At 56.3% G+C, this 25,894-nt stretch overlaps 1 protein-coding gene across 3 annotated transcripts in view; it reads right to left on the bottom strand.

Annotated features, from left to right (window-relative positions):
• Nucleotides 1-3,937: 3,937 nt before the first annotated feature.
• The window catches only part of RBM19 (RNA binding motif protein 19), a 52,698-nt gene continuing 30,741 nt past the window's right edge, over nt 3,938-25,894 (bottom strand). For 2 of the 3 annotated variants that reach the window (XM_069030972.1, XM_069030973.1), the window contains 4 exons: nt 21,921-22,026; nt 16,514-16,634; nt 11,636-11,749; nt 3,938-4,743 (listed from right to left, as the gene is read on the bottom strand). In XM_069030972.1, the coding sequence (XP_068887073.1) occupies nt 11,658-11,749; nt 16,514-16,634; nt 21,921-22,026 (319 nt within the window). In that variant the 3' untranslated portion in view covers nt 3,938-4,743; nt 11,636-11,657. The remainder of the gene's footprint in view (nt 4,744-11,635; nt 11,750-16,513; nt 16,635-21,920; nt 22,027-25,894) is intronic. The other variant, XM_069030971.1, reaches the window with a different exon arrangement.

Raw genomic sequence — 25,894 nt, 5'->3', positions numbered from 1 at the left:
CTGGCAGCTGCCGGGTGGGTGACCCCCGCGGGTCCCCGCGCTGACAAAAGGCCTATCTTCTCTCCGCCTAAATGATTTAAATTCTAATCAAACATCATTTATAGCACATCTCGGAGCCGTCTCCCGGGAGCTGGTCCCACGTGAGCCGTTGCCAGGGCAACCGGGGGGTCTCATTTCAGAAATGTCAGATTGCATTATTGTCTTCACACTTCTCTGATAACCCGGTGTCTCTCCCTCTCCTGCCACCACCCCCCTCCCCGCCAGCCCCCCGCCCTGCCCCGAGGAAATCACCGGCTCCGTTTCATTCCCTGCCCTGCCAGCACCACCCTCCCAGCGCGGCGTCCCCGCGGGCTCTGCTGCCGGCTCCCTGCTTGTCTGCGATGGGAGGGAAAAGCAGCGCTGGGTTTGTGTTGACCATGCTGGGATGTGGAGCTGCACGGGGCTCCTTGCTGGCTCCCAAAAAATTAAGGACGGAAGGGGTGGACAGAGCTCAGAGCAAGATTTTGGTCTGTCCAGGTGAGCTCCGCTCCCCTGCAGCCGTCACCGGGCATCTCCCGGCTCATCCAGAGCAGGATCCAGCCCTGAGGGGATGCTGCAGCTCCTCCTGCCACGGCAGGGTGAGCACCAGGGCCCAGCCAGGTGAGGGCTGGTCCCATGGGCACCTGCTGGAGCACGGCTGCTCCTCTGGTCCTTGGTTTTCCCTTCCCCCCTTCCAGGGGAAGCTGTCCCTGTCCAGGGCAGGGGGGGTGGAATCACCTGGTCTTTAGGGTCCCTTCCAACTCAAACACAAACTCCAGCTTCTCCTCATTCCCACATCTTCTGGAGCCAGAGCTGAGCTGCTCTGGCCCCCTCCACGACTCCAAGGATCCCCCCAGAGGTCCTCCTTTCCAGGTCCCAAAGGCCAGCCTGGAGCAGTGACACCACTGCTGAACCTTCAGTGAGGTCCTGCACTGCCCTGAGATGTCCAACCCAGCAGAGCCAGGGCTGGCACAGCTGCTGGGAATGACATCCCGGGGGAAACCAGCCCTGGCAAAGCTGTGGCCAGGAACCTGTGATGGTCCTGTGACCCCAGGGACAAACTGAGGTGTTTTTATGATTTTTCTGCCACAGCTTAGGGGAGCTGGGTGCTTAAACTGGGCCTGGTGTTGTGTTTCAGGCTGTTCTCTCCAGGAGCTGTCCCTGCTCGTCTCCCACACCATCCCCACAGCCCCAGTCCTGCTATTTTTAATGCTGTGTCCTGCTGGAGGGTGACAGAGCAGTGGTGGTGGCATCCCCACGGTCCCCAGGCACCGTCACGAGCCCACATGTGCTGTCCCACGTCCCTCCATCGCTCCCTCCATCCATCTGCCTGATCAACCCCTGATGAACCTCCCAACTCTGTCTCTTCCCAAAGAATAAACCAGCCCTGGCCCAGGCGGTTAATATTTAACTGAATAAGGGCCATAAATATGGAAAATGGGACTTTTAATTAAATAAGCAGCTTTTAAAAGGGCCCTTGGGCCGAAGAGGCTTTTGTTTAAATATGATTGATTTGACACGTCCTTTCCCTCCTGCTTTCTCCCACTCACTCCCTCTCCTGCTCGGTGCAGGGATGGGAGGGAGGCTGCAGCATGGTCCTGCTGCAGGACCCTCCTCCTGCCTGCTCCCAGCCAGGCTGCAGCCCCCAAAAACCTGCCCACAGCCTCGGGCACACAGCCCCGGGAGGGTGGGAGCACTGGGATGGGCACCAAGCATGACCAGCTCACTCCAACTCATCTGATTGTGAGCTCTAACTGGGAGCAGAAGGTTTTCCCTGGCTGCTGAGCCACCCTGGGCCACCCCAGCTGCTGAACCCAGGGATACTGGTGATACCTTGCACTCCCCGGGGCAGGATGTGGCCCCCATCACACAACTCTGTGCTTTCCCCATGGTGGGTCCCTTACAGAGGTGATGGAAGGGAAACTGAGGCAGGGAGCAGGGAAAAACTGAGGGGAAGGGACTTCTCCCAGTGCTTTGGGGCTGGATTCAGCCCCCCTCCAAAATCTCCTCACGCACACATGGAGTAAAACCAGGTCTTAATAACTCTGCTGTTCCCTGACATTTGGGCATTGCCTGCTGGACTAATTCCTCCTTCCTAACCCAGGCACGAGGGGAGCAGGGGGTTCATGGAGTGCCAGGGGCTCTGGCATGTTTCCAGACCTGGTGAAACCCCGGGGAGGTGTTGGGGTGCAGGCGGCCCTGCCCAGAGCAGCCCTGTCACCCCTGAGCAGGCTGAGCGATGGTGGTGGCCCCTGCGGCTCCCCTGGCTGCTGGGAGCATCGTCCGGCCTGGCTCTGTGAGAAACAGGAGTGGGGTGAAGTCATGGCAGGCTGAGGGTCAGGAATCACCAGGAAAAGATGGGAAAAGGACCACGGGATGGACCAGAGCTGCAGGGGAGGATGCAGTGCCCATCCCTGGCTCCAGTGGGGCCAGAGAAGCTGGGAGAGGGCACAAAGGATGTCCCCAGAACGGAATGGCCTCGGGCTGAGGGACCAGGAGAAGAGGCAGCCCAGCGAGGGTCGCTCTCAGCTGGTTCCTCCTGAGCGTTTTCCCCCCGTTTGCCCCCACGCATGGCCCAGGCCCTGGGCTGCCTTCCCTCTGCGCTGCCCTGGCAGGTGTCAGCTGAGAACTCAGTTAATTACCTCCACAAACAACTCGGGGCAAGCAAAGCACTCCCTGGGCCCAGACCTGTTGCTTCGATGGGATTTCACGAGTGAAGATGTGAAAATGGGGGAAAAAAGAGGAAAGCACTAATTTGGAAAAGAGCAGCTAAGGGTTCACATCACTGTGGGCATCCTTGGGTGTGAAAATGCCCAGCACGAGGTGCCCAGAGCCAGACTGTGCTGCTGAGGGACCTCGTCCCACGGAAATGTCACTGAAACCCCCTCAGGCTGGGTGGGTCCAGTGCTTGAGCTTCTCCCTGGGGCTGAGCACCCTCCGAGGTGACACAGCTCAGGGATGTGTCCAAGTCTGCTCGTGCTGGGGTCCCCAGAGGTCTCTGGGACCAGTGTCCAGCAGCGGTGGCACAGGGAGAGCTGCTGGCACTGCTGGACACTTGCAGGCACCCTGGAGTGACTCCAGCTCCTAATCCTTCAAACCCCTCACTAAACTTCTTCTATTTCCCCTTTAAAGCACCCAAGCACTGCCTGGATGAGTTGGTGACAAGCTGCCCCCTCCCAAGGCTCCTCTCCTCCCAACCCCCTCTGATACCCCCGGTTTTGGGTGCCCATTCCCAGGCACTGCAGGGGCCTCATTTTTCTCCCTCTGAAATCTGGGCACGTCTCAGCCCTGGTGTGCGGCTTTTGAGCAGCGAAACACCCACGAATCCTGGTGTTCCCTTCGTCCTTGGTGCTTAAACCTTTTCCCAGCCCTTCCCTCTGGGTGCCAGGGACATTTTTGGGAAGGGAAGCTTGGGAGATGGAGCCTGGGGACAACCCTGGGCAGGGGTTTCTCAGCTCTGCTCATCTCCTGCTGGAGCCCCCTGAGGGTTTTAAGACAGTTTGAAAAGCAAATCCTAAACCTATCCCAGCTTGCATCCAGCTGGAGATGGCAGAAATCCACAGCCCACAGGCTGGGAAGGGGTGTCCTGGACGTCCCTGAGCTGCTGAGTCCCTCACACGGGCTGTGCCTCCCTGCCCGGCCCTCAGCAGCTCGAGGGCATCACTCTGAGCCCCGCTGACCTCGAAGGTGCTGATGCCGAGGGCTCCCAAAATCTCCCACCCCAAACCCCGAGCCAGCCCGGTTGAAGTGCTCAACCCTGATGGAATCAGGGGCACTTTCATGGATTCAGGCTCAAATTAACCTCGGTGAGAAACCAGCGTGGCCAGAGGCAGCGTGCAGGGGGTCTGATGCCACCAGCACGGGGCTGCTCGGGGGGCTCGAGGCGAAAGGCAGAGCTCCTCCTGGCAGTGCTGAGATATTTATTTAGTTCTTTTTAAAGAAAAAAGCAAAAGGGGGAGAAGGGGGTAAAAAAAGGCCCCGTGTTTGCAGCCAACACGTGTAATCTGTTGCAGCCCTTGTCAGACAAAACAGTTTTGCCGTAAGACAGCGATTCCCAGAGGGGAAAGGGGCGAAGTGAAAATACTTTATCAGCTGCCTACATATGTAAAGCAGTACCCTGGTTGAAAAGCAAAGCCTCTTTCCCTTTGAAAGCTGGGAAGGGAGAGACGGGAGGCGACTGCCTGGGAGCGGGGACAGAAGTGACACAGGCACAAAGCCCAGCACAGCAAACCCCAGGCCTCCCTCCTAAAATGCTCTTATCTCCCTATCGGCCCCAAAAACTACCTGGCTGTGGAGAAGGAACAAAGCCAAACAAAGCCCAGACGTGGCTCGGTTTGGCAAACTTAAAATAGGGTTTTTAATGTACAGAATGTGGTTTTTAATGTACAGAAGTGATTTAATTCAGACGTTAAGAGTGGGTTCTGTCGGAGTCCCCGGGTCAGCAGAGAAGTGTCCATTGCACCAGGCTCCTCTTCCCCCAGGTTGGGCTGAGATGAAGGCAACCACATCCCTGCCTGGATTTAAGAAGTGATGCCCAGGAGCTGCCAGCAGAAAAGAGTTTCCTTCCTCTCTGAATTTAAAGCCTGTTTCAAAGGCTGGGAATTCCGGGACCTGGACACACGGCATAAATCAGCCCTTGGGCTCACAGGACGAGTGGACTCTGCTGGCAACAAGTGGGCTGGCTCCTCATGGAGGCTTCTCCTGCTCCATCCATCAGCCAGAGACCTGAGAAGATGGGGAAAAAACAAAATTAATTCCATGTAGCTACTCCCTCAGCAAGGCAGCGAGGGGTCACGAGCTGGGCTGGGGGGACACCGACCTGGAGGGAGATGCCCAGGGGGGCTGAGATCCATGGATACGGATGCACAGAGGCAGGAGGGAGGTAAGAAATGGGATGGGGGAGGAAGAGGAGCAAAGAAAGGAGGGAAGGAGGAGAAGGGCGGGCGGGGGGAGAGGGAAGGAGCCCGCGCGTGCCCATCTGGGCGATGCATCACATTGAAATTGTCCCGCATTAAAAATTCACCAGCCAGTGAATTTTCAAGGGATTTGTAGTAATTAGATGACAAAATGCTGGCAAATCTCAGGCTTGCCAAAGATGTTACTCAGGGGTCAAAGACTCGACACTTTTGGCTGGGTAATTTGTAAGTGTCAATCACACTCAGCCATCAGAGGGAAACGGGAGATCCAGCGGCTGCATCCTAACGAAGTCCAAGGCTCTGCCTGCTGTGCCCCCTCCCGCCGCCCCCGGGCCTGCAGACCCCCAGCTGACACCGCACTGGGGCGATTTGGTTCCTCATTTTTTAACTTAAAATCAGAAACTTCAAGGTCTGGTTTTTCAGCAGGGATCCCTGGCGGGAGGAGCTCCCGCTCTGCGCTGCAGTGCCTGGGGTGATGAGCTGCCCTGTTCATCCTGCTGGGGGCAGAACGGGCTGCGACCCCCGGGTGATGCCTCTGCAGCCCTGCACCGGTTCTGCCACGGGGCTGGGATTGCTCCTGGGACAGCCCAGGATGGGACACTCCACCCTCCTGCTTCCTGGGGCTGACACACTGGGCTGAGCTCGGCTGAAAATGGAATTAAAGCAGCTCCTGCCCATAATCTGCCCGTTCCTGCCTCCCCAGTGGGTGTCACGGAGACCTTGGAGCCACCAGAGCCACCCCATGGGTTGTCTCTGCCTGTGCTGGCACTGTTGAAAAGCCCAGGTTACTTTAGATCCAGCAGGACACTCCCAGCCCTGTGCTGAACCCCAGCTCACCCCACACCCACCCAGAGCGTGGGGGAGAAATTAAAAGGTTTTTTATGTCATCAGTTTAAAACCAGACCTCAATACACAAAAATTAATGCTTTGCCCAAAACACCAGGAGAGATCCCTGCCCCAGCCAGGTGTGAAGGCTCCAGTGTGGGCTCAGCCTTGCTGAAGCTGAGGTTAAGCCCAGGCTTTGCTGCCAGGTTTTGTGGGCAGAGGATGGCTCTGAGGGGATGGCTGCCTACCCAAGATCTCTCCTTGGAGTGATTTTTGCTTTTTGTGGTCTGGTTTCTAAGCTGATGAAGTAGAAAAGCTCTGGACTTCTCAGGGGGAAGGCTGCCAACAGGGGCTACAAATCTCCAAAAAGATTTGGGGTCACCACATGTGTGAGAGGCAGGAGCCTGCTTTTCTCTCCACCTCTCATGCCTTATAAAGCTGTCCTGGTTACCCCTGCTGAATCCCAGCTCGTTTTGGGCTGTGGGGGATGATTTAAGCTGTGGGGAAGGCACGAGGAGGTGCCACCCATCAACTCTGAGGTGCTGAGGAATCGAACAGCACCCATCACACCCCAAGGGAAAGCACTGCCCATCCCAAAGCCTCTTCCCACCTAAAGAAGCCAAGTCATGGGGAAAAGGAAGCTGAAGGAGGTTTGTTGGCCCCATCCCTCCCAGGGTGCTGGGAGCATCCTTAATCCAGTGGTGTGGGGATGGGAGAGATGGGGAAAGGGTGGGAGAGGGCAGGAGGGGAATCGCCTTTGGACAGAGCTGCTGTGGTTTGGTTGACTCCAGAGTCATTCCTTGCTGCAGGACTGGGAGAGCTGGAAAGGGAGCCCAGCAGCAGCGTGGGGCTCCCCAGCTGCCCCATAGAGGGGAGCTGAGGGGACCAGGAATGTGGCTGGAGGCCCCTCCTCAATTTCAAAAGTCATTTAGCAGCTGTGAACACCTTGCAGGGGCAGCCTTCCTCCAGCTCCCCACCAGCAGCACTTCCAGCTCCTACTCCACGTACTCCAGTAGCCCAGAGCATGGGCTGAGGTCTGCAGAGGGGCTTCTCCATGGTTTTGTCTTCACTTGCTCTAACAGGGCCTTCAGGTGCTGCTGGAGGAGCATTTGCTGGGAAGCAGCAGGGAAGGGCTCTGTCACTGCTCTGTGCTGTGCTGGGCACTTGGCAGCCATTCCCTGCTCACAGGGGTGTCCATGGGATGTTTCCTCCCCGTCAGATAAAGCCCCCCAGCCCCACCCCACTGCACCTGAACACAGCTCCCACCACAGCCCTGCTCGCTCCTGCAGGAGAAAATTAACCAGAAAACGCCAAATTTTAGTGAATGTGAAGAAAACCTTTCCCCCCAGATCACCTCTCCTGACACACACCAGAGCCCCCATCACCCTCCCAGCAGCTCTGCTAAACCCCGAGCTGGGGATGATGTCACACGTGGGGACACGGCGACACTGGCTCTGTACCCCCTGGCCCACCACGCTCCTGGGGCTGGAACAGAGAGACAAACCTAATTACATGGCACTAATTGTGGCCTGTGGAACACAAGGACCGTGCTCCTGCAGGTCCCAGGGGAGGTGAGGCACTCCCTTCTCCAGGGTCCTTCCCATCTCCCTGCTCCTGTGCTGGCATCACTTCCCGTTGTCACCGGTTCAGGCGACACCGCGCACGCCCCCTCAGCCAACGCCTGCTCCTGCTCTCTCTGCCTCCCTTCCCAGCTCCAGTTTGGGGTGAAAGCCTCCCTTATTAGCCAGTCTGGATCCCTATTTACTGTGAGTTACTGAGCCTGATTATTATTCATGGCTGGCAAAGGCTGAGCTCTCAAGCCCGGCCATGCAAAGATTTCTCTTCCTCTCCAATGCATGTATTTAGGGAAAACAGGAAGCAGAGTGCCTCAGCCAGGGAAGCTGCACGCTGCCTCCTCCTTCTCCTGCTCTATTTCCTGCTGAGGAAGGTGATGGTGGCTGCTGGAATGTGGTGGTGGACGCTGGAATGTGGTGCCAAACACTGGTGGAGCTGTGAGCCAGGGTAAAGTCCAGATGTGTTGGAAAATTGGTCTCTTCCAACTCAGCTTCTTCTGGGATTCTGTGATTAAGGAGAAGCTCCCCCAATCTCCAGCCAGCATCCAAGCCAACTCTCTCAATTTGCATTTGCAAATTCTTCCTGAAGTCCAACTTGGACCTCCCTCTGGAGATTCCAGGGCCCCTGGAGTGAGCAGCAGGCAGGACACAGGGGATGTGAGACCTTCCTGCAGCCCCGGCAAAGGGTGTGTGAGTCGCATTCACGATGCTTGCTTGGCCCCTGGGAGGAAGCCCAGGCAAGGTGGGACTAAAGGGATGAGAAGAGCTGGAATTCATGAGCTGTAGGCAGGGGCAGTGCAGTGGTGATGAAAAGAAACCACCAAGAGCTCAGAGATGCTGCCTGCCCATCCCTGCCAGCTCTCCTGCCTCCTCCCCTGGGATAGGGAGGAAAACACAGACTGGTCAGGAGTTTTCCAAAGGGAACGAGTCACTTTGGGCACTCACAGGGCACCGTGGCACAGCAGAGGGGCTGGCAGTGCCCAGCAAACCCAGGATCCCATGAGATCCTCCGTGCCCTGCCTTGCTTTGCCGGCCGTCCCTGTAAGGAGATAAAAGCCCACACAGGCCTCTGGCAACAGGCAGCAGTGAGGGAGAGCTGCTTCTACATTAAAACCCCTTAACCCTCCCATTCAGTGAAAAAGCTGCATTTGAATAATATCCTAATCCAATTGCAGAGCTGGCCCTGGGGAGGTGGATCTGGAGGGTGCCTGGGGAGCAGCTGCAGCCGCTGCAGCTCCGGCTCTCGTCCAGCTCGCCGGGGTCTCACCCTGGATGGAGCTGTCACAGCCTGACAGAAACCCAGGGACAGAGTGCTTCAGCCTGGGCTCTGCAGGCCCCACAGGGACCCTGTGCCGCACCCCAGCAGGCAGAACTGAGTGTAAAGCACTGCTTTCAGCTCTCTGGTGGGGAGAGCAGGAGCTGAGCACAGCCCAGACACCCCAGAGCCCAGCTGGGCTGGCTGAACCCCAGCTCCTGTCTGCAGGGCCAGGGCTGATGAGTGACTCAGGCTTGGAGCTGCTCATCCTCTCTGCCACCAGCACAGCCTGGGGACAGCCAGACTCCCACCCCAAAAGGGACACCCAGATGGGCATCACCCCCTCCCTGTGCCCAGCTCTGCCCAGGGCAGCTGAGGGGTGACAGGCACACCCGGTGACACCGACCCTGGGGTGTCAAGAGCCAGAAAAGGAGGGGGACAGGGCTGCAGCTGATCCCAGTCCAGTTACAACAATCAGTGTGCAATCATCAGGTATGGACAAAACCTTCCTGAGTAACAGAAAAGAAACTCTTCCCCCTCCCAAACCAAACAAGAGCATTGCAGCAGCACTGCCAAGGTTAAGGACCAGAGGGAGGCTGTTCCCAGCTTTACGTGGACAGGTAAGAGAGTTTGTGTTATTTTATCATTAGGATTGTTTCAGATCGGGGGGAAAAACCCCAGGCAGTGGGGAGTGCTGAGTTTCTGCAGAGCTACTGAAGGGATTGTTTTAATTCAGGGTAATTAGCAGGTGTGTGCTCGTTCTCAGAGAATTGCTGCTGTAATTTTAGGGGTGCAACGTGTGGGATTCTCAATATGTAACCAAGAAAGGGGGCAGGAATTAACTCCAACTGTTCTCCAGAGCTGGGATCAGCACTTACATAATTAATGTCCAGGCACACATGTATCTGTACACACATACACAGCCCCCCCCGCTCACATCAAACAGATTTCCTTGATACCAAATTGCCTGAAAAATTAACCAATGTCAAACTGCTCCACAAGATAAGTATCATTAAGGGAAAAAGAAAATCTTCATTATGTTTGAAGGTACAGGGGAAAAAAAAAACCCTCATGAATGTTTTCCAGCCTGTTCCCAGCCTGGGAAATAACATGTTTTAAAACATATCAAAGGGTTAAATTAATTTTCATTAAAATTTAAATTTGAGAAGGCTCCCTCTCTTCTTTCCTCCCTCCTCCCCCTTTGAACGTTTGACTGGCAACCATTTCATATTTCAATCTCGGCAGAACAAATTGAATTAGATGTTGAAACCAAACTCTGCTCTGTTCTCTAAAGCCTACATGCTCTGCTTGTGCTAATCCTTTTCGTCGCCGCTGCAGACCTCAGAGACACTCAGCAAGAAACCTGCCCTGCCACAAAAGACAATGAAGGGAAAGAGGGGAAAAAAAAAAAAAAAAACAGGATAAAAAAAACCCCACAGGAAAATCCAAGCCCAACCTGCAGCACTGCAGAGCTTTGCTGAAACCATGAGCTGGGTGATGCTGGAGGGGACCCTGCCCAGCTGCTCTGTCCCCTGTGCTGGGCCTGGGCTGGTCCTCCAGAGCCAGGGTGGTAAAACATCCCTGCTAAATCAGACTTTATCTCAGCCAAGGCTGAAGTTCCCCCTGCAGTGACCCCCAGGTGCTGAGCTGTGCCAGTGCTGGGGCAGGTGGGGAATGCCACTCACCAATGCCAAGCAAGAAAAGGGGGATGGAGCTCGTCACCACTTCAGGTGACACTGCCACCCCCTCTGGCAGCGCTGCTTCCACACCCACACCCGTGCCTCTGTCCCCACCTGCTGCAGGGCTGCTCTGCTCCACAGGACGAGGGTTTTACACCACAGCCCTGAGACATCCCAAATGGGTATCCCTGAATTCTGCTCTGTCCCCCGAGCCAGCCCTGCCAGGTCCTGGCAGGAGTGGCTGGTGTTGGGTCTGGGAAGCCTCTCCGTGGCAGCAGCAGGGCTCTGGAGCTGCAGCACAGTTTGGGGCAGCAGCAAGGGGTGTCACAGCTCAGGTCCCCCAGCAGGAGCTCAGCCTGCCCGTGGGACTGCACCCAGGGCTGTGCAGCCTCAGGCCCAGCAGTGCTGAGCCCTGTTTTGGGGATGGACACGTCTGTGAGCACAGGGCTGGGCTCTGAGCAGCGCCGTGGGTCCTGTCCCTCCTCGGGCTGGAGAACGGGCTCACAGCACACACATCTGGGGGCATCAGAGCTGCTCCAAAGGGACAGATGTGATCCCAAAGCCCTGGCACTGCATGGAGCAGGCAGGGATGGATCAATGCAGCTCAGATGCTGTGGCTGGTGAACAGGATTCCTATCAGACATCCAGGCTTTCCACCATGGCCACAAACACACACAAGGGACACCACGAGCCCATCTCACCCCTCTTGAACCCACACAGGGTGAGCTCGGGGCTCTCAAAGAGATGTGAGGGGCTGCAGGGCTGCAGGGTTTGACCTCAGGGAGACATTTCATCCTGGCTCCCTCCTGCTGTCCCATATTTTCCAGCCTTGAGATGCCACTCCAAGGCACACCAAGGAGAAGCGATGCCAGCCAGGCCTCACAGACCTTGGGGTGAGGTGCCTTTGGAGGGAGAGAAGCCATGGAGGTTTTGGTGCTGGCAGGGAAAAGGCCTTTGCCAAACTGTCCGTGACATGGTGGCAGCTGCAGGGTGGTGTCCAAACGGGCACTTTGATTTTTTGGCAGCCCAGCTGTTGTCCCCCAGCCACAGGGAGGGACAGTTCACACCCTGACAGCGATTCCCCCGTGGGGATGCCAACAGCCAAGGGAGCTCACAGAGCACACCCAGGGCAGGCCCCCACCTCAGCACGGGGCCCAAACCGAGCCCAGATCCGGGCTGGAACCACTGGGACCACAGCCATGAGCCTGTGGGGTGATGGAAGAGAGGCAAAGGGTGGGATCCCTTCCTGGAGGCTGCTGAGCCTTTGGAATTGCACCTTCTCCTGCCTCTGGCGCTACTGACCCTGCAGCAAGCCAGGGCATTGTGACCCTTAAGGCCAGCTGTGCCCAGCCCGGCCCCACTACCCACCTCACCAGACCCCAGGCAGCTGTTAGATGTCCTCATCTTTGTTATCTTCCTCCTCTTCCAGGTGCTCCATGATTTCATTCAAAACCTCCGATCGTTTCTTCTTCTTCGGGGAGTCTGTCCAGGCCCGGGTGGGGGCGAAGGGGGGAAGAAGAAAAGCAAAAATCACAACCTGGACCCACACACAAGTGCCTGGGAGGGGCTGAGGGGGCTGGAGGCAGCAGGACACCCTTCCAGGTGAAGGCATCATCTACTCCTCCTCCCCAGGCAGGTCCTGGCAGGAGCTGGGATTCCAACACCTCCCACCCGTGCTTCAGTTTGGGAGCAAACAGCACCCAAACAGTGCTGGTGATGCCAGCCCTTCCTGTCGACCCCAATTCGCTGTGGAATTCACAAGTTCGCTGTGGAAAAGTGGCTGCAGGACTAACCAGGGGTTCATTCAGGCTCTTGGCAGGACACAGCCCCACCAAGATCCGCACTGAGACCATCCCATTGCAGCAGCCCAGCCCTCATCCCTCACGCTGGGCGGTGATGTCCCTGCTTTGGTCCTCGTGCCCCACACCACAGCACCACACACCTCATGCCCTGTGACTCCCGTGGGACACAGCACCGTGCACACACCCTTCCCAATGGATGCAGGACAGGGGGGAACCCTGCCAGCACCTGACGGAGCGTCCTGACCCAGCACCGAGGTGACAAAGCCATTTGGTCCCTGCTCTGAGGCTGGCACCCTCCTTTACGCTGGGCAGGCAGTGCCCTCCCGGCAGAGCCGTGGCACAGCCCCCTCTCCCCCCCGGCTCCCCAGCAGCACATGGAGAACAGCTGTTTAAATCCTGCTTTCAGACATCAAAAGCCTCGCCGGGTTTCTCAAACAAACAAACGTACCATAGGACTAAAGAAAAGGTGTAAAATAAATAAATGGAACAAGCTGTGCATTTTCTTTTAGTATTACAGCTGCTGCGGGAGATAAACAACAAGTAAATGTCACAAAACATCAATACAGAAGAAATTAACCTGACAAAAGCTCATATCCCCCCCCTCCGCCTCCCCCCAACTCCCAACAATTTTGCATTTCTGGAGTTCCCATCTAATGATTTTATTTTTCAATTAATTCCTTGACAGCGAGCCAGAACCTGCCTCCCTTCTCCCTGGGGGCTGTGGGGATGGGCAGCGGGATGAGGGTGCTGAAGGACCCGCTGCCCTCCCAGCACCCACCCCACTGAGCTCAGGGGAGCTCAGGGGGACGCAAGGTGCCACCCCAAGACCCTGCAGCAGCTCTTCCCAGTTCGGTCACACAAAGGCACAAGGGATAACCCACCCTGGAGGAAGGTGCCAGCTCAGCAGTTCTCCCTCTCCTTTACTCTGTTCCCAGCTCCTGCTTTGGAATGGCATCAAACACGGTCTGATCTCCCGAATCCACTGTAGGAGCTGTGTCCTGCACCTGGCACCCCTTCCCAACCAGACCCTGGATGCCCCGCACGGAGATCCCGCAACGATGAGGCTGCACAGCCGAGGAAGAGCTGGATATGGGATGCTGTGCACAGGGAGCATCCCTCAGCAGAGCGGGACCTGCCGTGGCATGGGCAGGGGGCTGGCAGGGAAAATCCCCCCCTGCACCCCCAGATTCACCAGCTCGGCCACGGGGGGCACCAGGAGCATCCCACTCTTGCCTGACAAGGGGAAAATAAAAACCCAGGAGGGCGGGGAAGCGAATTGGGAATTGGTTCGACTTCCGTTCTGCTGCTCCAAGCTGGTTAAGGTTTGCCCGCTAACGATCCCATTTGCTTCCTTTAAACAATGGGCAAAGCCGGCGGGGGTGGGCCGGGAGGGGGATTACCACGGGATTAGAACGTGGCAGGGTTGCGGATGCCACGCTAATCCTGCAGGGTTTTACTCTCCGGCTCCGGCATGTGTTTGCATTAGTTACAGATGCTCTCGGAAAAAAAAAAAATATTAAAAAAAAAAAAAGGAAAGGAGAAAGGAGAAAAAAGGGAGCCCAGGGGCTGGGAGGTGAGGGAGAAGGAAAGCGGGGGGTCTGCGGCCAAAAGCAGGAGCGATGTGACAAAGGTGATGGCAGCAGGGAAGACTTTCCCACCCCGCCAGGAGGACCAGCACCGTGCCTCCCCTGGCAAACCCTGCTGCCAGCAGCAACTGCAAATAACCGGGGAGGAGCCACAGCGGGGCTCGGCCGCCTCACCGCCACCCACAGCCCCTCACGACTGAACCCCCTCCTCACACACCTCCCTCCCTATAACCCCCCCGCAAGCCGCTCCTCGCCCTCCCGGCGTGGCGAAATTCCCCATCTGTCAATTTAATTCTTTGATCGATGGCGAGGAGCAGGACGAGCGGCCCGGCACAGCTGGCTGCCCACGTTAGCCCCGGCAGGGCGCACGAACACGAGTCGATGGCAATTTAGAGCGATTGGGAGCCAGCGCCGGCCCCGCACGGCCCCGGCCCCCGGAGGCAGCGCAGCGCGCAGGGCGGGGCGAGTGCTCGCCCAGCCGCCCCCAGCTCGCCGCTCCTCCAGCCACCCGGGCAGGAACGGGGCTGCGGCTGCTCCAGGCCTTCGGGGAGCCGCGGTTCCGTGCTTTGGGGATGCGGGAGAAGCGCAGGGGCGAGCCTGGAGCGCTCCTCCTGCACAGGGCACAGATGCACGGCTGCCCCCGCCCCAGGGCTGGCAAATGCAGCTGCAGGGCAGCGGCGTGCCTTGGTCACAGAGCCAGAACAGCCACCCTGCCGCTTTCAATGGCATCAGCGACCCTTGTTTTCCAAAGGGAGGATCCCCTGCCCGAGCCGGGGCCAAGATGCTGCTGCTGGCAGGGTTTGTCACCTGTCCCTGCCCTGCTGCGGCATTCGCCACAACGCTGCTCCAGCTTAGGGGCTGCTCTAGAGGATCCAGCTACAACTGCGGCCAACCTTCCCCTGGCTTCTCTTTCTCATTTTAAGAGTCACTAAATTTATCCTGAGCAGCATCAAAGCCTCCCCTGTCCCTGTCCCAGCTCTCGGGCTCTGCAGCCACCTTGCAGCAGTGGGTTCCCCAAATGAAAAGTGGGGTGCAAACAAAACTCAAGGTGGTTTTTTTTCTCTCATGTAAGACCCTCCTGCCCCAGGATGAAGAGCAGATACTCTCAGAAATGAGCAAAAAGCCTTAAACCTTGCCCAGACTGTGCTGGGAGCCGGCACAGAGTGCAGGGCCAAGGTCCCAGGCCTCAGGGCTGGGCTGTGGCTTCACTCCTGACAGAACTACTGAACCCACCCGTGGCAGTCAGTGACCACTCCTGGGCTCCTTGCTTCCCCCTGGAACATTACAAAGCCTCAGAACAAGCCATAAAGAACGACCTGAAAACTACACAAAATGGGAAGGAAGCCTATTCCATTTTATTGCATCTATTAGACCTATTGAAAAGATGGCTCAGAAGTGGCTTGATTGCCATGACAAACGCCTGCATGGAGAAAAGATTTGGGAGAGCAGACCTCTCCTTCATAAATAACAGCGGAGACCTGGAACTGGGAGCCCAATCTCTCTAAATGGCCTCTGGAAATAAGGTGCATAATTGTAGCAGAGAGCAGTCAGTGGTAGGACACATCTGTCACAGCCCAGGTCGGGACTTGGAAATACAGTGACAAAGATGATGGGGCTGACACTGGGGCTGGGGACACCACAGACCTCGGTCTTGATTGTTTCCTGAGCCTTGAAGACCCCAAATTATCTTTTCTTTCCCATTCCCAGCTTGGTCCCCAGAGGGGCCTGGCCACTGGGGCCTGCAAAGCTGTGGGAAGACCCTCACAGTTCACCTGCCCTGTGCTGGGAGAGGAGAACTCATGGGACAGCCACAAACAGCACGGGGCTGTCTGAGCTGCTCCTGTGCCTTGTGGGGAGAGGAGGAGAGTGGGGAAATGGGTATCAGTAAGAAAAAGCCTGGTTTCTGGTCTGTGTCACCAGTGAGAAGAGATGCGTGGTCCCAGCCTGGCTGTTGGGTGCTGTGTGTGCTCTGCGTCCTCTCCATCCCTGCTCCGTGTGGGAAAACCGGCCTCCAGCTATGCCAGGGAGGAAAGCCGAAGGAGCATCCCCCTTCCAGGGGGCTGAAGGCAGAGTGCTGGCAGCCTTTTTTCCCCCCTCTCTATCACTATCACCCTCTGCACACCCACAGAAGGGACAGGGGGCAGCTCCCTCCTCACCTGGCAGCCACGTTCCTGTGAGCAAGCACGACGTGTCCCCGCTGCAGTGCTGGGTTCTGGGTGGGCACATCCCCCCTCAGCCCTGCCAGCACCCAACTGCAGCTTCCCCCGCCTGCAACAACCGGCCCCGTGCTATTTCAGGAGCAGGTGGATCACTGGATCAGTCAGGATCACTGAACAACCGGGATGTGCGGCTCCTGCCAAAGCCCCGGGCCACGGGCACGTGCTGATGGAGAGGATGCAGGAGGAAGAGCATTGATCTCCAGCTTAGCCCTGCAGCCCAGGGGAGCCCTTCCTACATAAATATTTGCCAAGCAATGCATTTGTGCCTGTCGATGGCTGTCGATAGGAGCCTGCAGTGCTGTCATCTGCGGAGCTGTCACTCCCAGCAGCCTGAGCCAAGCAGCCCCTTCTGCATCCCAACCCATCGCCACACGATTTGTCCTTCTGAACCCGTGTGCTGCCTGCACAGAGCCTGGCCCCAGCTCGGGAGCACGCAGGGGAGGGAGCCAAGGCGCTGTGGCTGGCAGGTGGCACACGCAGAGTTAACAGCTCCCAGGCAGAGCTGTCAGACAAAGCCCTGGCCTGGCTGCCTCCTGCCTCCCCCTCGCATCCTCAGGCTCCAGCATCTACCTGCCAGCCTGCAGCGCGTGCCAGGCGGGGCAGTGCCAGGCGGGGCAGTGCCAGGGCAGCAGGAGTTACCGTGGAAGTGCTCGGCGGTTCTGCGGCGCAGGGCCTCCAGCGTCTCCTCCGTGTCTGCCCACTCCAGCACCAGCCTGCGGCCGTACAGGTGAGTGCTGTGGCACAGGGCGTTGAAGGCTTTCTGCAGAATCAAAACAAGAAAAAAAATATTAAAGGAGAAAATAAGAACAGGCTCATGGGAGGAAAGGCAAAATTGTCCCTCCCTCTGCCCTGGAGCGGAAAGGCCACCAGAGAACATCCTGCTCTGAGTGCTCTGCTCTGATGGGGCAGGATCCATCTCCATCAGAGGCTTTGACTCGGTCATTTATCTTCTCTGTGCTTGCAGCAGAGCAAATTCCCATCACCCTTCCTGCAGGCTGCTGCTCATGGGGGAGCGGGCTGGAATCAGCACCCTAAGCTGGGAATGCTGCAGCCTCTGGAGCCTTGGAGCAGCACTGGGTGGGTCAACAGCAAACCACGACCCTCATGGGCAACCTCACAACCCTCTAGCACCCTGCTCTGCTGGAACACAGGAAAGCACAGCTCAGGTGTGAGAGAAGCTCCTTTCTGCTCTGGAAGCAAGTTGGAAAACTGCCTTCCTCCTGCCAACTGTTTGGTGACTTGGCCATGGTGGCAGCAAATGTGGCAGAGCAGAAGCCAACCCAGAAGTCCTCTGCTCTTTGTGCCTGTGGTGGTTTGCTGTGATGCAGAAATCCAGGTTTCCTCGTGTCAGATCCTGTTTGATAACACCCATACAGCTGTAATCTCTGTGTGATGTTGACTACAAACGTGCCAGCCAGCCCAGAGCTCAGGTGGCTTTTTCTGTCTGCAGGCAACCAGCAGGGACATCCAGAAAACAGTGGCTCAGTCCAGACAAGCTTGATTTTGCCTTTGTTTCCCACAGGATTTCAAGGAAATTCAGGACTGAGCAGGATTGGGCCCACGGTGCAAATACACAAACACGCTGGCCAAAGATTTTTATCCCCAGGGGCCCACAAAGTGCTCCACAGGAAAGGCTGGGCACAGGCAGAGAGAAATGCCCAAAATGCTCTTTTAAGAACCCCAGCTAAGCCTCTGGGCAGAGGGACTTGTCCTGCTTTGCTGCCCGCAGCTGCTCCTCAGGACGCTCCTGGAACTGCTGGGCTCCAGCACATAAAAACACATAAAAACCCCTCATTTCAGTAACCAGCACCCAGCAACCTGAGTGTTCCTCTCCTCCCAAAGTCCTGTCACTCACAGAACCCTCATGTGCTATAAAACAGACGAGGAGCACCAGCTTCTCCTGCTCCATGGCCTGGGTGGAATTCCCACTATGCCACCACCCCCAGCTCCTGGGGTGATCCCAGCAGGGCAGAGTGCCCCCTTTTCCAGGGCACATTCCTCCTGGAAGGGCTGCAAGCTACAGCTGATTTTATTTGCTGCTGCTGCTGCTGTGTTTTCAAGGCCTATCTCCCAATTAGCAGAGCAATGTGTTGGCTTAAACAAACACCCTGGGGGAGGGAGTTGTAAGGGCTGTTTGCATTGGCACCAGGAGCCTTTTGCAAAGCCTGGCACACAACCCACAGCTCTAAACACTGCATTTCCTTTGTTAATTCCTAGTTCTGAATTTCTCCTTCCCACAGCAGCAGGAAGAGGAAGGTTGGGTGACAGCACACAGCCCATCCGCGCTCCACAGGTCACGGAGGAGGGCAGACCACGATGAGCGTGGCACTTGGTGGGCTCTGCTCCTCTGAGCCACTTCTCTGCCACCACCACCTCCTCATGGGATTGCCACCCTCTGGTTTTGCTGGCAGCCCTGAAGGAGCAACAGGGAAGGCAGATGCTGCCATCAAGTTGTGTTGTGTGCAAGTAACCTGCTGGGTGAGGCACATCTGCCACCAGCTTGGTGACATTGGCCCTTCCTGGCCAAACACATCCCCAAAAGGAGCTGGTTTGCACCCAGGATGAAGGAGAGCTCCAGCCTGGATTGGGATCTCTGCTCCCTGTCTTCCAGCTGGGAATGCAGAAGAGAAGCTGCACACTTCAGGTGACAATCACAAGGATGTCACTTCTTTGGAAACGAGCTAAAAGACAAAACATAGCTCTTCACTGCTCTGAGAGGAATTAAGACTTTTTCGGGGGAAAAAAAAAGACTATGATGATGTCAGTGATGATTTAAAAGACCAAGGGATGAAGGGGAGAAATGCCCTCCCCATACATCCACACTGCTGGAAATCTTCCAGGGAGAGGAAGAAATCTGCCACTGCTGCTATTGCAAATGAAAAGACAGGTATGGAAAAAATATTTTCATTAGGTGACAAGTACGGAATGAGGAGAAGCAGGCTGGCTTTCACAGAAAGCAGGAGCTATTTTTGGGGTGCAGCTCCTCTACCTGAGCATCTGCCTTCCCAGGACGCCTCTTTGGAGGAACAAAGGGGCTGGAGGTTTGTGGAATTGTATCCAAATGAGGGATAAAGGGAGGTCTGGTGTCTGCCCATCCAAGGAAGAGACTCCCCACAGAAGACCTCCAATTGCCAGGGCTTCACATCCTCCAACACCTTTAAGGGGCCACAAAAAGCTCCTTCTTAAATGCCCAAACCCGATTCTGATGAAACGGCTGCATTTGGTAACCCAGCCTCTGCCAGGCCACACCGAAGCCTGAAGATCCCTGGCAAATCTTCTCCCGGGCCTTATTTGCTTTCCAGATGCTTCAGGGGTTGCATGAAAAGCCTGTGGACTTCTCCTCCTGGAGAATAGGATGTGAGCATGCTTAAAGATGCCATTTCTGGGCATTTTTTGCGAAGTTTGGTTCAAGCTGAATGTTATGGCTCAGCGTGGTGGGAAAAAGCGGGGAGAGGAAAGGGAGAGGCTGGAACAGCAGCTTAAAAGCATCTGTGGGATTCAGAAAGGGAATTTCCAAGTGAAGAGGTGGCTGATAAACCCCCATGAAGGCCAGGCTGCTGGGATGAGGCAGCCAGAGCTCTGGGGCAGAGCCTGCTGAGCCGGGAAGGCCGGGAGCGGCGTCTGTCAGCCCCGGGTGTGACAGCTCCAGCCCCGGCCGCTGCGCTCATCTGAGGACAGCGCTGCTCTGCCTCCAGATTCCCCCTTGCCCTATTAAATACTCACGCCAAAGAGCCTCCAGGCTGGAATCATTAGAGGGACAAAGGGTCAACAACATTAGGAGATTGATAAATATCCCTCCCTCGCAAGAGCCAGTCCCAGCTGAGGATGCTCTCCGCGATGCCAGCTGCACGCAAGGATTTTTCCTTCTGTGTGTGTGCATTTTGAAAGCGTTGGCTGCCTCTCCCAAATGGGCAATTTCTATTTGGAGACCAGATGTATTTTTATATCAACAGGGGAGAAAAGTGGGAGCTCAGCTTCCAGTTAATAGTTCAAAAATAAAAACAATTCTGCACAGGGAACGTCAGGAGATGGTGAGCGCTTCCTTGGCTGGAGTTAATTTGCTTTTGCCAGTGGGTCTGAGTTCCAGGGGCGGCTGAGAAGATCAAACCAAGCCTGATGGGGCAGATCTGCAGGCACAGCCTCGGGGAGATGGGAGGGGGAGCCCCCCATCTCTGTGCTGGCTGTGGAAAATCTCCATGTGCGCTCCCACAGCAGCCATGGTTGTTCAGAGAAAAAGACAAACAGGGGAGGTCACAGGCTTTAAATGCCCAACAAAGCCAGCCTAACTATTCTATTACAAACCCATCATGTTTTATAAGATGCTTATAAGCAATTTCCAGATTACCACTCTGAGCAAAAGCGTCACTGCCAGTCAGAGCTATTCAGCTCAGAGGTCTCCAGGCCCACTCCCCTCCTCTCTCATTTCACTCAGCAATAAACTCTAAGCCAATTATGAGCGTGTTTACAATATTCAGGATCCTATTCATCAATACACCGTGCATCCTTTTCCAGACGGCCAATGGAGTGTACTTGATGTGCCACTTGTGAGACAATTAAATCCCTCAAAGAGACGAGGGTGGAAAAAAAAGATGAAGAAGGAAGAAGAGCTGCTTTGCTGGGAAAGAAGAAAACCCCGCTGAGAGCTCTTCCACAGGGCAGCTCTCTCCCTGCACGCTCCCCTCCGTGAGCTTGGGGAGCGGTGCCCTGATCCAGAGCCCTGTCTGGCTCTCTCCCCTCACCAGAGATGGGCTCCTGTCACTGAGATTCCCATTTGTCCAGTGCAGCTGCAATCAGTCCCTGAGGGATGGAAAGGGACGGGAGGCAAACACTGAGCCTGTACCTGTTTCCCCCAGAAAGCAGCAGAAAAGTGGGTGCTGCCTCACAGCCCCCACAGCCAGGTCCCTCTGTGCACCTTTCCATCAAAAGCCTCAAGTCTCCCTGAGAAAAGATTAATTCAAACCCCAGGAACAAAGCTTGAACGACCGTGGAGTGAAGCAGAGGTGAAAGCAAAGCTGCTTTGAGCAGAGCCACGGGCACAGCTCGAGGTACAGGGAGAGGAACCAGGCTCCTGGGGGGATCCCTGCACCCCCAGCTGACCCCCAGGGGGAGGAGGGAAGCTGAGCACAGGGAAGTTTGAATTAGGATCAATACAGGACTAACAAAGAAACTCCATGTACTGTGTTATACAGGAGGTCAGGCTGGAAGGGATGATCTAATAGTCCCTTGTGATCCTGGATCAATGAATGCTGTCTAAAAACATAAACATAGGCTCTGGCTGGCTCCCCCTCCTCTCTTCATCTGTGCTCACAGCCTTGAAAATCTGGAGTTTGGGGGGGGTCACGTGGTACCTTTCCTTCAGCAGTAACATCGTGGGTGTTGTGCTTACAACCACTCCCTTCCAGACCCTGCACAGCTCACCAGGAACCAGCAGCAGGATGGAATGCACCCTGCTCCAGAACCTCTGGCAAAGGGTAAGAGCAGGATACTGTCAGGCTGCAATCCCCTTGCTTCTGCTAAAAGCATGGAACTTAAATATACAGGAAAGCTTCCAAAAATAAATGAACTGGGCCAAGTCATAACTACTGCTCCTCTGGTACAGTCACTGGGAAAGCACCAGGGCAGCCCCTGCTCCCAGGGCGCTCTCGAACCACACAGAACTGGTGAACACGAGCCTTGCCCAGGTTACAAACTAGGAAACAGCCACCATACCCAAAACTGCCCTGATGTCAAGGTGGTGGTGGAGGTGGGACATGCACAGAGGTTTCCTGGTGTGTTAATGTTGGGTTAAAACCATCCTGTCTCACCTTGCTGCTGACAAACCTGAAAAAGAAGCTCCTGTCCTTCTGTATTACAAGAAATTTGAGTTATTTTACCAGTTGCACCAAAATTATCCCCATTATGGCTTGGGTTGTGGGTTTTGTTGCTGCCCACACAGCCTGAGTGCAGCTTTCCTGGGGAACAGCACCAGCCTGTCCCAAATCGGGGGGGACAGAGCCCCCTTCCCCCCCGGCTGGGGCAGTGCCAGCAGGGCAGCAGCACAGCTCACCTTGGCATCCTGCTTGGTGACGAAATCCACGAAGCCAAAGCCCCGGTGGGATCCCGTTCCTGCCATTTTCTTGGGCAGCCGGACGGTCTTGAGCTCTCCAAAGGTGCTGTGAATCCAAGGAAAAGCAGAGACAGCGTGAGGTGAAGGGAAGAACCAGCCCTTTCCCACAAACCTCGGCAGTGCCCGCTGCAGACCCACACTGAGTGGGTCTCTCCCAGCAGGGGAATCTTGCTCCAGGTGTCCTGCAGCCACTCTGCCTCCCTGCAAGCCCCATTTCCCAAGCAAATACCACCAGCTAAAACCTCAGCTTGGATTTCAAGGATCGCTCTGGATATAAACCTTAACAAGACAAAAACCTTCTTCAGTGTAACTGCTTTGCTTCTCCTGCCCTCAGGAGATCCAGCCAGAATGCCAGGCCCTGCTCAGGGCAGGCAAAGAGCATCTCCAGGTTACCAGGGCCGCTCCAAATCCCACCCAAACAGATTTATTTGCACCTTTAAAGAGGGGCTGGAGTGCACAGGATACAGGCAGGACACAGAGCGTGGCCCCACAGGGAATTGCTGTTTCAAGAATAGCTCCTCCATCCCCAGAGGTGTCACCCCTCCCCTCCAGGGATCCTGGGCATTTTTTATGACTGGATTTCCTCGCTCTAACCCTCCAGCCTGTCCCCTCCTGCAGCCTCTGGGCTGGAATAAACTGGTTTTATTTAAGCTTTCTGGATGCACAAAGGAAAACAGGAGAATGCAGCAGACTACAACAAACTCCATATCCAACAGCATTTCAGGCAAGTTTTGGAGTTTTCAGTGGAATGGGGAGGTAAGGGGGTTCCTGTCCCAGAGAAGGAACTTGTGGCTGGAGCACCAAAGCACACAGCCATCCCACTTTGCCCAAAAAGCCTCGAAGCAGACCCAAAGGCAGCATGTGGCAGCCACCCCTCTCCAGTGCCATCCCCTGGAGGAATTCCAGGACAAAGCCGACGCTTCCCCTGCTGCCGAGCTCCCGCTTCCCCTTCTCCTCCCCTCCCCTCCCACCCATTTATCTAACACATATGCACAAACTGCAGGCAATAAATATTTAACGTGGCCCAGGTCTGAAGAGATGTGTTATTTTATTTGAAAATCTCCACACAGGCGTGCATACACAAAAGGAGCCTGGGATACGGCGGTGCCAAAGAGCACCCGGGAATAAACACAGTAAAGGCCATAAACGCTCTCGTGAAATGATATAAGCTAAATCCTGGGAGTTAACCTGCTGCACTGGCAGCATGACCAGGCATTCATCCACCCAATTTCCTTAGGCAACGTGGTGTGTAAATGCACCATTATGAAGCTTCGAAATGAATCCGCACGTCTCGCGCTCGGTGCTTTCCCTCCCGCTCTCCCTCCTGCCCCCTCCGAGCTGGAGCTCCGCAAACAAACAAACAAACGCGAGCGCAGGAGAGGGAGCAGCCTCAGCTGGGGGCAACGCTCACAGCCAGGAGCAGCAGGAGCACCCTGTGGCTTCCAGAGGTCCTCCTGCAAGGGTGGGGGTGACAGGGACTGCCAAGGTCCCTGGAGCATCTCAAAGGCCGCAGTCGGGTGAAGGGAGAGGCAGCGAGAGCTCCCCAGCCATGGAGGTGCCCACCTAGCCAGGAAAAATAGGAGGCAGGAGCCATGGGCATGCTCCAGTATCTTTACCTCTCTCTCTCTCCATGAAAAATATCCAGGGCATTGCCTGGGGCAGCAGAGTACCTGCTGAAGGAACAGGAACAGAGCATTTGCTCCAGGGGAGGGCTCAGACAGCGCTCAGTCCATGCACTGGAACACCAACGTGGCCTTTGGACACCAAGAGCCAGCACACAGGATGGGCCAAGAGATGCCCACAGGAGCAGGATGGCTCTGGATCCAGGGTGCCAGGGAAGCTGTGCTGACCCACAGCGGCCACGACAGAGCTGGGAGAAAGTGGCTCTTCCTTCCTCCCCAGCCACCCACACTGGGAGAGGTGTGGAGGCAGTGGAGACCTGATCCAGATCCAGAGCAGAACTGGCCACCAGCTTTTCCTGGGCAGTGGGAGCCAGCAGGGGCTTCCAGAGGGATGGATCCAGGGGTGAGAGGACAGGGCTGACCCCGGTGGGGCCGCGCAGTGGAGCAGAGTCCCCCCCACTGCGGCGCTAATTAGAAACCACAACACAGCAATTACCAGCCCAGGAGCTGCGAATGAAGCGCAGAGCTCCGGCCTTTAATGTTCTCCTCTCCGGTGCCAGGCACAGACTCACACCTCTCTTTTCCAATTATTGCTTCTGGAGCTGGGGGGAGAGAGGGGCAGAGGCAGAAGGAAACCCAATTACCCCCCGCCGTGCCAGGCTCCCGTGCCCAGGGAAGCCAGAGGGAAGCCAGGTGCTGACGCGCTCGCTCCCACTCCAGCTGCACCCAGGCTCCAGCAGGGCCATCCATGGGTTGGGCAAAGGCACGGGAGCGGGGATGGGAGGAGGAAAAGGAGGGAGCACCTCACCCCAGTGACACTGGAGGAGAGTAACAAGGGAGGGGAGAAAGCAGCTTTTCCGTAAGATCCCACTGAGCTGTCCGAAATGGGCTCCCAAGGCTGGCAAGGCTCTGGAGGCGGGGGGAGCACAGCAAGTCATGGCTGGTGTTGCTGCCAGCTCCTTCCCCTTCCAGCACAGATGGAGAGAAAAAACCCACAGGCGCCCCAGGGTGGGGGTTCCCCTGGGTGCTGGTGCCTCTCTCCTCTCAAACTGGGCACAGATCAGAGACCCTGCTGCCAGCACGGAGCACGGCACCAGGCCAGGTTCACAGGGACGTTTCCTGCATCAGTGAGGGTGTAACCAGAGTGGCTTCTGGATTTACACTCACCCACCCATCCACGCCTTCTCCAAGTGCTCCTGAGCCCCTGCACCGGGCCTGAGGGACCTGGTGGCTGTGGGAGCAAAGCCCTTTCAATCTCGAGACACTGACTTGTTTGCAGTCAGCCTGGCTTAACTTTGCACAAGACTTAACCTCAGTCCCTGTGAGCCCACCAGGTCCCCGTGCCCAGCCTGGGGCTGGATTTCTGGCAGGACAGCCCCGCAGCTCCTGATGGCACCACACCAGGATGGGATTTCACCGGTAATGAACGTGGCCAAGGTGTGCAGCAGTCCCAAATCTCTTGTGAAACCCCCCTGCCCATACAGCTACTCACAATGAATACAGGAAGGTTTGGGGGGGCCAAAAGCAAAGAATTTTGCTACAGAGGCAGCAGGACTGCAGAGCCCCTGGTGACCTGCCACGCACACGGCTGCTCCAGCCCCTCCCGGCTTCCTGCCCATAGATCCATGAAAAATGGTGTCCAACAGCTATTCTCTGAAATGCCAAGAGGAATCAGGACCAGGAGGGTAGGGCAGAGGTGTGGGTGGGTGTGGAGGACGTGGCTGTGCCCGGGCTCCCCTGGCCCTGCCTGCCTGGCAGATCTGTCCTCATGCCTCGCTCTCCCAGGCCTGGCACGGCTTCCTGCTGCTGGCTGGGAGGGATGACAGCCTCGACAAACACTGCAACTCCTCTTTCCTAAACGAGAACCTTTGTTTTGTGCCCATCCAGATTTGCTGGGAAACCAGAAAAAGCCTGTGCTGGCCCTGGCTGAGCCACAATGCACAGGGCTGCAGAACAGACAGTCACAAGCTGACACGTCACCCATTCCAAGCTCGGCAGGAACACAGGGTGCATCCCAGAGGTGCCAAAGGGACATCCCCTCCCTCCCACCACGAGAGGAGCAGCATTTCTCCATGGCATTGCTGGCTATCAGCTGCTCTCCTGCTGCTTTGGCAGCTCTTCCAGCTGCCATCCTGCTCCCCTGGCTGAACACAGGGAGGAGAAGGAGATTTCTGCTCCTCACTGCAAGCTGGCTGCAGGTCAGAGGAACATCACTCCTTGGGCTTGTAATGACATCCTTCTGGCATGGGCCAGCTGGGAGGCAAGTCCTTTGCCTGCTAATTATAGGCTAGG

Source organism: Aphelocoma coerulescens, chromosome 15 (genome assembly GCF_041296385.1).
Source record: "Aphelocoma coerulescens isolate FSJ_1873_10779 chromosome 15, UR_Acoe_1.0, whole genome shotgun sequence".
Lineage (NCBI taxonomy): Eukaryota > Metazoa > Chordata > Aves > Passeriformes > Corvidae > Aphelocoma > Aphelocoma coerulescens.
This window is presented reverse-complemented; position numbering and strand designations above follow the sequence as displayed.